This window comes from Cotesia glomerata, linkage group LG3 (genome assembly GCF_020080835.1).
Source record: "Cotesia glomerata isolate CgM1 linkage group LG3, MPM_Cglom_v2.3, whole genome shotgun sequence".
Taxonomy (NCBI): domain Eukaryota; kingdom Metazoa; phylum Arthropoda; class Insecta; order Hymenoptera; family Braconidae; genus Cotesia; species Cotesia glomerata.
This window is the reverse complement of record NC_058160.1, coordinates 6668626-6681838: the sequence shown is the minus strand read 5'-3', so window position 1 is coordinate 6681838 and position 13213 is coordinate 6668626. Positions and strand designations below refer to the sequence as shown.

The window sequence follows — 13213 nt, the reverse complement described above, 5'->3', positions numbered from 1 at the left end:
GGGGGGCTCAAAAAATTCCCACGATTCCAACTCTTCTAGCAATCAGAAAAAAAAACCAAAAAGATTATTAATCTAAAGTAATTTCGCTATCGTACTAACTATTTTTGTACCAATTTTTTTTAATTTTCCGAATTTTTTAAAAATAGTAAATATTGAAATTCGGGAATGAGATTCGGTTCAATAGAACTTGAGAAATCGTGGGTATCGTTTTAAAAAAGACAGTTTCACGAAAACGCGTTTAAAGTTTCGCGTAAAATTTCTCGCAGTCTGGTAGAGTAGCCGACATGTCTTCGGAAGGTTCTGGGTTCGAATCCCAGTCCGAGCTATCTAATAATTTTTTTCTCGCATATTCTATAAACTCACATTAAGATGATCCTCTCTACATTCCTTTCTCAATCCTTTCCTACCAATATCCTGTTACGTGAATGTGGAACGCTTCACGTAATAATTACCGTAACTCCTATTCTTTCCCGCTTCACAGCATTATTTATATTTGTAAAAATGTGGTTCCGGCTGGGCCGATTTAGATGCCGAGTCAGAAAAATAGTTATATCTCCTAATAAAATGATTCAAATTTTCTAGAATCCTTCTAAGGACATATTTTTGTATTACTCATGCGGGAAAAGTAGTATCTTGGCGCTCGCTGTTGCGGTTGAAAAAGAGCTGTTTGTCCGTTTTTAATTTAAAATATGCATGAGAATATAACCAGATAATTATAAACAAATTTTTTTAAACATAGTGTTGACAAGGTTTTTAAATATATTTAATTGGATTTGGTTCATTGTATTTATTACGGACTCTAAATAAAAAAAAATGAAAAGGTTTTTTTTTTATTTTTTGTATATTAAAAAATATCGTGCGCAGTAATTTTTGTAAATTAAGGATTTTATGTTTTTGTATTGTAAAATTTTAAGATGCCTGATGATGTCAGAATAAAACTGACAAAACGTCGCATGTTAAAATAAATGAAATAAAAAAACATAACATCAATTTGGTCTACAACATCCTGATTTTTAATTAATCACAAAATAGTATGTAGAACTCGTGTGACGTTGTCGCACTTGTTGCACAATATACTATTAAAGGGTTAAGCTTTGAAAATATGAAAAAAATTGATTTTTTTTTATTTCTAGACCAGAATACCAGAATACCCCCTTAAACAGTAGAAAAAAATTTTTTTTATTACCTGAATAAGAAAGTCTCCTTTTCTAAGTCCAGCCAAGTCGGCAACTCCACCCGGACTAACATCATCAAGGTATTGGGCTGCTGGAGCTAAACCAACTAAAGTTGATGGTGTTGTTTTAGCTCCGCGAAGGATAAAACCAAAACCTTTTTTTGACCGATGAAGTATAACTGATCTTGGCTCTGAAGTAGCACTAAACATACATATCCTATAATTAAATTAATAATATATAATTGTAGCATAAAAAATAAAAGATAGATATATGATATAATAAATAATTATTTCTTACGGCTTCTTCAACCTCGGAGCAGTCGCGAAATATTTCTGCTGTGCTTCCCTACGTCCAATAACACGATTACGACCTTCTCTCATATGTTGAGGTCCTAAAGGTATATTGGTGTGCCGAAGCCTGACTTCTTGAACACAATGGGCGGGAAATAGTCCAGTGCCTTGACCTCGGAGTACGCCTTCCAGTAGACCACAATCTGTCGCTCCAGTGACTGGCGTAACAAACAATAATGAACATATACACACTATTTATTATATATTATATAATCTCTATTTAATAATAAATTTCATAACATATAGCTACCGAGTAATACAGTTATGAATAATTTTATACGTATTAAATTACAAATTCATAATCTATTACCGCATGAAAGTGTATAAGAATGAAATGAATAATAAAATAACTTATGATGAAAATAAAAAATTGAACTGAAGAATAAAAGAAAAAAAAAACTTGTGCCATGTTCATTATTGAGCAACGACTTTGGCTATTCAAGTTTTCCTTTGGCCAGATACAAGAATCCAAAGTTGTTTCATTTGGAAGTAGGTTTTTGCTTGATGGTAAATCGATTCTACCTTCGAGAATGTCGCCCTGGTTGATAGTCAGGTGTCCGGCGATACCGCTGTTATAACTCTCGACGCAGACCACCGTCGTACCGGGAATAGAGAGCGAGTTCGTTGTGTCGGACTGCGATGTACCAACACCCGAGCTGTCACTAATGATGTCCGATGCTGTGTCCCCGAGACTTTTGTCTATATTAAAATAAAATTAATCAACAAACAAAATTTAATACATATTAATGGATTTATTTAAATTAAATTATAAAAAAAAAAAAGAATAAAAATGACAATCCATTATTTATTTTATTTAGCGAAACTCTAAGCTGCTTTTTGCATTAGAATGGATAAAAATGAGGGCTAGTCCCTGATTTATTAATCTAATAAAATGTAAAACTCGCGGGAACTGGTTGATTTTGCATTAACATTGCATAACTACATGCTTGCACAGCCGCTGTGTTTGTTTTATTTTATGTTTTTTATTATATATAATGTTTTATTTTATTGTTTTTAATAATTTATTTGTGAGGAGTATAGCGTTAAATTAGTAAACAGAATTTATATAAATTTAACATCTAAATTTACTAAGACAATGATGAATGAAAGGTGATGATAAAAAAATGAAGGACAAATGATGATAATGAATTAATGAATTATGATAAAGTGAAACATTTAACAAATTAACGTCACATCATTTCATTGAGAGATCAATTATCTATATCTTCCAACAATAAATATATTATACACATTATGACATTATGAATAATTAATTATAATTTATTTATTTAGTTAGCTATAATATCGTTATCATCATGACGATTTACCTGGTGCCTTATTCACTCTCGTTTGGTGGTGATGGTTTTACACACTCGAGAGATAAATTTAAACAAACACCAGAGTAGTATCTTGACAGTAAAAAGCGATTGACGTTTCATCATAAATATTTGTTTGTTTGTTTATTTATTTATTTTTTTTTTTTTTTTTTCCCGTGTAAATGTATATTGTTTTGAAGTTAAAAAAAAACTGAATAAAGAATTGTGTACCTGTTACAATGCTGGCCGAATCTTCACCGGAAGGTTGATTGCTGCCCTCAGATAGGCTGGAACTTGCTGAACTGAAAGGTGCGAAACTTCGGCTACTTGGTGAGGGTGACGGTGGCATCTCCATCATGCGTCCTTGAATGTCTAGCCGGTGTTGTAACCCAAATCGGTGATGATGATGCTCATGTAGTCTCGTAAGGCCTTCTATTCTTAAGTTTTGATAGTGCTCCGCATTTGGTGATCTTGAAATTTTTTATAGTGCCATCGTGTTTCAATGTTTTTGTTTGTGACAAGCGTAAAATGTTATTGCTCGAAGAAAGAATTTTTGGATTTTTATTTTTTCTCTTTATTATTTTCCCCATGAAAAAAAAATATTTAAAAAAATATATATCGAGATATATGAAAAATATATTGAAAATCTATAAAAAATATATAAATGGATAAAAAATATGTATAGTAAATATATTTTTAATAACTAACTTTTGACCGATTTTCATATATATTTTGTATATTTTAAATATATTTTAGATATATTCCAGATATATCTTAAAATACATAAAAAATAAAAAAAAAATATATTTTGAATATATCTAAAATATATTTGAAATATATAAAATATATATGAAAATCGGCCAAAAGTTAGTTATTAAAAATATATTTTACTATACATAATTTATATATATTTTTTATAGATTTTTAATATATTTAAAGTATATTTTTCATGTATTTCGACATATATTTTTTTTTTTCATGGGGGTTACTACTGATTTATTACTTTTTTTTTTTTACGAGAAGAAATGTAACAAATTTTCTTAACCCTCCATCCGTGTAACTTCGATAATACCCGTTAGTTGCTTTGTACTTAGCACTCCGCAGGTATTTTTTTTAGAACTCAAACTACAGACATGTTTTCAATTGTTTGAAATTTTACAACAGATAAAAATAAGATCTAATTGTTATAAATGTTTTTTTAAATTATGTTAATTATAAAAATTAGTATTATAATTCTATAAAATTCCAAGCTGATCGTATTAAGTTATTTCAGCGAAACATAATCCTATCTTTCAGTTTTTTAATTAAAAAAAAATGATATTGAAATCAACAGACATTTAACAATTTTTTTTACAAATCAATTATAAAGAAAAAATATTTTTACAACATTTGTACCTGTAATTTTTTTTAATTTTATATGTGGAATTTTTTTATCAAAATTTAGCTGTTGTAAAAATCCAAAAAAATTAAAGATGTCTGTTTATTTCAGTTTCATAAAAAAAAATCATTTTTCAGGCATTGGAATTATTATTTAAATAATAATGTGACATTTTGGTCATAGTGCAACGGATGAAGGGTTGGTTATGGTAAAGTTGTTGATTATTTTTCATTTGAATAAATGATAAAAAAAAACTTACACTATTAAATCAAAAAAAAAATAATCAATAACAAATAAAAAAATCCATATTAATTCTTATCTTCTAGCGAAAACAATTTATGCTTACCTCACATGTGGATCTCGTAAACTGGGAGTTTGATATTCGGACGGTAATCGATTTAAAGTATTTTGCAATTCATTATTATGATTATTAATATTATTACTAGTGTTGTTATTATTATTATTTCTATTTAAATTATTATGACCCTGTTGGTTTTGACAGTATGATTGTGGCGGCAGACGGACCATTGTGCTTACTAGTAGCTGTTCGGACGGTATTCTCTGGAGATTTCCGCATTCACCGGTACTATTACCACCACGTGGTTGTTCTATGGACGGCACTCGATTGAGACTACTGTGGTGTGACTCAGCACGCGATATCCCAGAATACTGATGTTCTTCAGACGATACTCTGCTCATCGATGCGCTCGAGTACTGTTGTTCTGCGGACGGTGTTCTTGCCATCAAACAATCATTCATATATTGTTCGCTGCCGGACGGAATTCTACTAGAAGATGACGATGAAGATGATGATGTTATACTCGAGCTATAGTGCTCGTTCATAGGAAGTCTACTTAGTGTTCCGGATGAATACTGATCTACTGAAATGGTACGTGTTAGTGTACCACATGTAGATGATTCAGTTGAAGATGGTATCCTGGTCAAGGTCCCTAAATTACTTGCTGAACAGCTTGTCGTCATGCCGGCAAAAGCCACTGAACGTCTCTTTGGATTGTAGCTTGGTGGATCTTTAAGTGGCACTGCAAAATTTTTTAGTTTTTGTAAGGTTAAGTAATCCTCTATTTTACTTAGCCTTACAACTGGGACTCTACAACTGATCAACAAGGCTTAGAAATCATTCTTATTTGTCAACAATTTTTTAGAGAACTAGAAAAAATCTCTGCCCGACAATTTAAGCTTCTTTTTAGATAAAAATAAATCTCGAATTTTGAATTTATTGTTATCTTGATTGAATTTTTTCGATAAACTTAACTTCTTTCCACTTCAAAATTTAAAAAGATAGTTAACAAGGATTTGAAAAGTTCCCAAATTTTTTTCGCAGATTGTAAAAAAGACTTTATCTGTCGAAGAAGGTGATAGAACCTCGCAAGGACTCAATAAGCTTTTATTTTTTTACACTGAGAAAAAAAAATACTTTTATTAAGAAAATTTTCTTGATACAAGAATTCATGTTCTCGAAAATTTTCAAGAATATATATTCTTAGCTCAAGAACTTGTTAAAATGATTGAAATAATTTTTACTTAATTTAAATAAAGCTATTCTCTTGTTTATCTGTTATTCAAAGATAAATATTGATGTTCTTCTCTTCAGAAATTAATAATTAATAATAATAGAATATTTGATCGTCATCGAATTTTTTGAACCAAGAAATTGTTAATTGAGTAATAGTATACACACTATTACACCCCTAGGGAAGTAAAGTAAGAAATGTCTCAGATCACATGTAATTGTCGGCCGAGGCGAAGCCGAGGTTGACAAACATGTGATCTGAGGCTTTCTTATTTACTTCCCGTGGAGTGTATACTATTTTTTTGCTCGACGAAGGCAGGAAGCGGCACTTTCGTTTAGCGCAGCAGGCCGAAAGTTGACGCTTTCTGCCCGTCAAGCAAAAAAAGTATTTTTTTTCTCAGTATACAGACATATTTATCTGAAAATAAGTTTAAACTTCCATGTTAATTTTTTTAAACTATTGGCAATTTAATCAAGATCTTTCTATCGTATTTTGTTAAATATTTTATGGTTTAAAAAGTTATTTTGTATTTTTCAAACCAAGTTTTGATTTAAAAGTTTCCGTGTTCATATCTATAATTATAAAATTAAATTTCATTTAATTAAAATTATTTTGATCGTTTATTTTTTATGACAACTTTTTGTTTTTCTAAGCCTCGATATTTAGATCAGTTGTTTTTTTTCTTTTTCAATAATTAGCATCCTCACGCATCATACGCATTATAAGTTACCATCAATAGTTATTACATTTTTTACAATACTCAACAATGGTTAAAGGTTTAAGTTGACTACGCAGACTCCAAAAACCTTTTCAAGTTATATAAGCATTCATATTATTTATTACCATACACACGTACACACACTTACGTGGTAGTGTGTGTAATACAAAATAATTATACGGAATTAAAGTAGGTATTTATTTTTAAGTATAATAATATGTCAGTTATCATTAGCACAATGACAATAATACTTAATTACTTAATTAGTGTTGTTTTTACAAAGCGGTGAAGCACACGCACACCCAGTCACAGTCTTGTACGCGGATTTATATCAACTTATTTTTTCAAGATACATTGCTAGCAATACGGGGGCTATAGTAAGATAACGGGAGGATTTTTATCACCGTAGGTTTTTATTAGTTTACTCAAATACCTTCAACTTGGGATGTTAATATTTATATTTATTTGTTTGTGTTATATTCTTATCTAATTCATAAAAATTTTTACCTTCATTCAATTTTTTATGTGGACAAATTCATTAAATAAAATATAAAATATCAATAGATAGTTGATAAAATATTTCAATTTCATAAAATAAACTTTAATGCTCAGTGTTTTAATAACATAACAAAAGTAAAATCTTCTCACACGTTTTCACGATTTTAGATGTGCAAAATATAAATTAAAAATCTTGATTTGACTAATAAAAATTTGAAAGTTAATTTACAAATAATAAAGATTTTCATTTTATATAATTTGAAAACAATTCGAATGAATATAAATTAGATAAGAATAAATGACAAATGGTAAATATGCATTAATTTATTACTTGGAACGTAACATTAGCAATGGAAAAAGTCACTCAAATAAAAGCATTTAATTTATCAATAATATACAACAGCGTCACTATATCAACACCTTTTTCCGCATAGCATATATTTAAATAATCTTAATTTGTTATTTTTATTTATTTTTTTACTGTTTCATTCTTTAAAATACCGAAGAAGCTCGATACAAGTATCGAGTTGTAACCCAACCATCACCACCAAAAGATTCCACATAGTTACTAGTGTAGCGGCATTTACTTCCTCGTGCTTTTTCACCGAAGATCGATTGATATCGATATCGACCACGATGCAAGCCATGATATTCCTTCCTTACTTTACCCTCCGCGTCTTGGCGTCTCTAACCATTTCTTTAAAGATCACGATACAGGGGAAAGGGGACAGAGATACCCTCCAACTCTAACGAACATCTAACGAGTATGCTAAAAGCGTGCACGTGCTCATGCCCAAGCACTCAAATACATGCAACACATATATGTATATATAGATATACATATAAATATAAATACAAGTACATATATATATCTATATATTTACAGATTCACTCAGACGATTGATTCTTGCAAGTTTCCTCAAGTGTGTACGTGTATCTTCAGTATCTCAAGGGAGTCACGTCGTCGTATGTCAAAGTCAGTCTTTTACAGAGCTTCTCACCGAAGATCTTGGTTTAGTGTCCCGGTGAGAATATCCATCAACTTTACTACTATTCCTTTTATTTATTATTCATTTATTTTATACGTTATTTATTCATATATCAATATAAAAAAAACATTTATGTTATTGGTCAGTCGGTTATTGAAGCTACGCTACTATTACATCTTTCATCTACTGGGGATGGAATTTAAACTAAAGTTAATTTGTAAATATATAAACAATTATTATTTCGTTTATACTCACCGACATCTTCAGCCTGATAAGTCTTGATGACTTCCGCAAGTTCCATGTTACCGGCAATCACCGCAACTTGGTAGGGGGTTTGATTCGCATAATTTAAACTGTCCTTCTGCGCACCCCTGAAGAGCAACGTACGAATGCAAGATGCATCTGTGTTGTTAACGGCACACACGTGCAACGGTGTATTGCCTGACGCATTTCGTGCGTTCATATCTGCACCGTAGTACAGAAGATGATCCAGGTGTCGAACAAGATTATTTCGGCAAGCCTAAAACAACAATCAAACCTGTAAGTATTTTATTTTTTCTTCTTGGATAATTATTTTTATCCAATTTTATTTTATTTTATTTTTTCTTTTAAGGGGTTAAGTGGGTTTCAGAGGTTCAAAAAAAGAGTATTTTTACTATTTTTTTTTTTTTTTTTTTTTTTAGTATATACAATCATATATTTTATTTAAACAATTCAGCATATCAAAGATACATATTTAAACAGTATTTTGTGAAATTTTTATTTTAAAATTTCGAAAACTCAGCCGTTGGTACCTCATCTCCCTTGACGTCTCAAAAAAAAAAAAATGCTCTTGTCGTGGATAGCATAACTCATTATTGATTCATCTAAAATCAAAGAACCAAACACATTTCGGTAGTACATGGATAAATCTCGTTATTGGACGAAGGATTTTTTTTTTATTACAACTAATTTTTTCGAGCAAATACATGGCAAAAATTTGACCAAAAAATGTGTTTTTTTGTTCAAAGTCGGTCAAAAATTCAAATTTTAATTTTTTTTTCTCCTTCGTCCAATAACGATATTTATCCATGTACTAACGAAATATATTTGGTTCTTTGATTTTAGATGAACCAATAGTGAGTTATGCTGTCCACGGCAAGAGCATTTTTTTTTTTGAGACGTCAAGGGAGATGAAATACCAACGGCTGAGTTTTCGGAATTTTAAAATAAAATATATGATTGTATATATTAAAAAAAAAAAAAAAAAATAGCAAAAATACCGTTTTTTTGAACCTCTGAAACCCACCTAACCCCTTAAGGTATAAGTAATAAAAATACGAACATGGTGAATTTCCTGCCATCCCTGAAGATCTTCGGCACCGATTGTCGCGTGATCATGAAGTAACGCGTTACATATCATTTCGTCGGCTTTATAAATAACACTATAATAAAGTGGTGTGAGACCTTTAGTATCTTTGTAATTTGGACTAGCACCGAGTTCTAAAAGAGTTTTTACAGCTTCTTTGTTGTTTCTTTCAACTGCACGGTGCATCGCTGTAAGACCTTCTTTCGTTCGGTAATCTAACAGTGCTCCACCGTTTACTAGAGCGATTATAACTTTAGTTGGCTTTTTCAAATTTGTCGCCAGAGTCAAAGGTGTTTCTGTAAGTGTAAATAATTTATTTAATATTTAATTTATCATGAGTTTATTTATAAAAATATTTAAATTAAATAGTAAAGAATTTTACCTCCAGTTTCAATGTCATGAAAATTTGGATCCAATCCTTTGTTACACATTTTTGAAATTTTCTCAACTTGACTATTTGTTACATATTCAATTAATCTCCGGTAATTTGACCGTGTGTGTAAGGCTTTTAATTGTTTTTCATCCAGATGCAAGGTCTTGTAAACTCGCCGCTTGTATTTGAGCTACAAATCATAAAGATAAATGATGTTAGATAACATTAAGCGGCAATCCTGATAAATTTATTCTGGTAGCCAGTGTAAATATAATAACAATAATAGTAATAATAAAGGGGAGCAATTGGATAGATTTACTTTTGAGTAAGTGAGATTCACAAGGCGTGAGACCATTAACAGAGGTATAGCAACAGTGGCATCTAATAGTTAGTACTATTACTGTATGCCGTAGATCCTGTATCATATGAAGGACAATAGAAGACAATAAAGGAGAAACGATAATAGACGGTAGCACAGAATAGACATAGACAACGGTATAATAACAACCATTTGGTTTATTTCCTACTATGTGCTGTCTAGAATAAGTGAATCTACGATTCATGGTTGTTGTTACTGTTACATCGTTGCCCTATCGTATCGTTTCACTATCGCTTGTTCACTATCGGATCTCTCTTACTGTGCTAGCTGGAGACTGGAGATACACATTGAATCACCCTTGTGCAACTAGATCTCTGGAGAAGTAAAGGTACTGCACGTTCCACGTTTGTCTGTTTCACGTTTAAAGACCACCGCTTCTTATTCTTGGTGGATTCTACATAACGGTGCGTGAGTAGAGTGCCTTCCATGAAATCGTTTCTCGTACTAACTACTGCTAAAACTTGTTACTTTTCTTTACCTTGTTTCTCGTACATATAATACTCTCCTCTTTGCTAAAGAAATACGAACACCGTACGAGTTTGTAATCCTAACAATCTCATATAAATTTTGAATTTACTCAAATAATCAACATACCTATAGTATCTAGTATCTAGTACCTAGTACCTAGTATCTTCAGAAAACTATATCCTCAATAAGATGATTAGTTTATGGAAATTAATCAAGACATCCTTCGAGATAAAGTAACAGTAAGTTCGAGTACATCCTAACCGGCTTTACTATCACAGATCTAAAAATAACTTACTGTACCGACATTAGACTTTATTTACTCTTTACTCTATATTGAGAATTGATAAAAAAATGCAAATTATTATCTAAGTAAACGCAGATTAAAAAGTTGAAAGTTTATAATGTAAATTATTTCTTGTTGATAAAATATGTTGACTGAATCATCTCAATATCGTTATGAGTGATATCGATTTATGGTTATCCGACATCTGAGAACCTCAGGTTAAGAAACTTGATCAAGTGTTTGATTATGTAAAGACCGTGAAGAAACTTCTCAAACTTGTTAATAATTTATCGGATCAACTCAATTTTTAAGTTTTTTTTTTTTTTACAAATAAGATAATTAGTTTTACTTTAACTCAAGAAATTGACTCTTCACAACTTAAAAAAAGTCATTGATTTTCGTTCAATTTTTGGAATTTTAATTTTTATGAAGTGTTTTATAAATACTTTAATTATATATACTAAAGCCATTATTAGATTTTAGTGTGTGAAAGCTGATGTTTAACATTTTGAAATTTTATGACAAGTAAGATTATTAAATTTTTGAAACGATGGTATTGCGGTATGACTAAATTATTAATCATGTAAATTATTGTTTTGTTGTATTAAAACCAGTTGGTATTATTTAAAAAATTAAAATATTCTCAAATAGCGTAAACTTATATGCATATTACTGATGTACTTAGTATTCATATCGATACAATTTATTTTCTTTAAAGAATTTTCATTTTGTCATAAAAGAAGAGACGGGTTTTATTAACTTTAAAATATGTGAATTGAGGATTAAATTGTTTTATATCTTATCGGGATTATGCAAAAATTACGGGCTTCAATAAATTTTTTTACTATTTCTGAATAATATCATGATTTTCCATGTGTGTGTTAGATTAGATGTGAGTGTGTGTTTTTTTACTTGTATTAAGCAGTTGAGAAAATTACTATTTTACCTCTAAGTGGCCGACTGGTCCATTGAAGGGATAATCTCCAAGGCGACGTTCTTCATCCAAGAATTTTCCAGCTTTTCCATTTACAGGAGGACAAAAAAGACCGTAGTTGAAGCTCTCCTTTAATTCCTGTAAGTTTCCGTTTATTTATTATTTACTACTAATTTTATTATTATGTTAGTTTTTAATAACATGTATAAGTAGACTTGTATTCATAATTATTAAACTTTTTTTTTTCAGTCAATGAAAACAACAGTAAATTATAAGATTGAAAAAAAGTTTATTATCTTAGAAAAATTTTTAAATAAATATTCTAAGGTAGATCTGGGCGAAATAAATTTTTAATGCGCTTCGAGCTTCAAATTAGAGAATAATTTTGTAAAGAATTTTCAAATGATGATTTGCATAAATTATTCTAAGCAATATTTCTTTAAAAGTATAAATATTTTCAGTCTATATATTATGTTCTGTTACAAGAGAACTCGTGCAACAGATGATGATTCTTGCCTGCGGCTCAGGCGTGATTCACGCTCGTTCTCCTGTAACTACAGAACCTATAGGCTAATTCTACAAACACTTTATCCCATAATTTGCCATTTTTTTGACTTGTTACATAAATGAATATTATATTATTAGCAGTAATAATATGTCAACTAATCACACCTAGAATTTTTAGACCGTCAGCATAAACATTAAATTACAAATGATAAGGAAACTTTTAATTTTATGTTAATAGGGTAGAAGTATCGGTTTTGGCCATCGTAGGAACATTTTTGGCTATTTGATATTTTAGTTAATTTGTAAAAAATTTAACTATTTAATTAGAATTTTTATAGAATTTATGAATTAGTACATTTATACGAATTGAATTCATAAAATATTACTCTTATAGAAATATTTATACAATAATTTGAAAAAAGTTTGGAAAATCCAAAAGTGCAAGCCTCATAATTTCATTTTTCACAATAAAATTGATTAAAATAAAATATAAAAAGTAAAATAATAAAAAACAGAAAACTCTGCTATGGTTTAGTGGTGCCATAACTCTAAGGTGAGGAAAAAAAATACTATAATAAAATGTATAGATGGATATACAAAAAAATCCACAGTCATATATTAATTTTTTATAAATAATAATTTAACGACAGTGAATTGAACTAACGCTCATATTAATTGAGAAAGTCCGTCGTGTGTTACTTTAGATAATAAAAAAAAATTATTCCGGTACGATCATTTTTTCGACTAATTTCCCTGCCACATACACCAATCCATATACGGACGTCCAGAAAAGATTATGTTTAATGGTATTATTTACTATGTTAAACAAAAAAATTGTTATTGAAATATATTCTATGTGCCTGACAAATTATTTGACTTGATATAAGTGTACTCATATTAACCTGTAAGTGCGATATAAATAACAAAAAATCAATTTCAGTTTCGAGAAAACGGCTTTTTTTGAA

General features: G+C 29.9%; 1 protein-coding gene across 8 annotated transcripts in view; it reads right to left on the bottom strand.

Annotated features, from left to right (window-relative positions):
- Nucleotides 1-13213, bottom strand: part of LOC123261762 (SH3 and multiple ankyrin repeat domains protein 3) — a 116258-nt gene that overhangs the window by 6142 nt on the left and 96903 nt on the right. For 6 of the 8 annotated variants that reach the window (XM_044723536.1, XM_044723541.1, XM_044723539.1 and 3 more), the window contains 9 exons: nucleotides 11754-11879; nucleotides 9687-9867; nucleotides 9281-9600; nucleotides 8212-8476; nucleotides 4566-5259; nucleotides 3073-3311; nucleotides 2048-2224; nucleotides 1473-1683; nucleotides 1187-1391 (listed from right to left, as the gene is read on the bottom strand). In XM_044723536.1, the coding sequence (XP_044579471.1) occupies nucleotides 1187-1391; nucleotides 1473-1683; nucleotides 2048-2224; nucleotides 3073-3311; nucleotides 4566-5259; nucleotides 8212-8476; nucleotides 9281-9600; nucleotides 9687-9867; nucleotides 11754-11879 (2418 nt within the window). The remainder of the gene's footprint in view (nucleotides 1-1186; nucleotides 1392-1472; nucleotides 1684-2047; nucleotides 2225-3072; nucleotides 3312-4565; nucleotides 5260-8211; nucleotides 8477-9280; nucleotides 9601-9686; nucleotides 9868-11753; nucleotides 11880-13213) is intronic. The other 2 variants (XM_044723542.1, XM_044723544.1) reach the window with 1 other exon arrangement.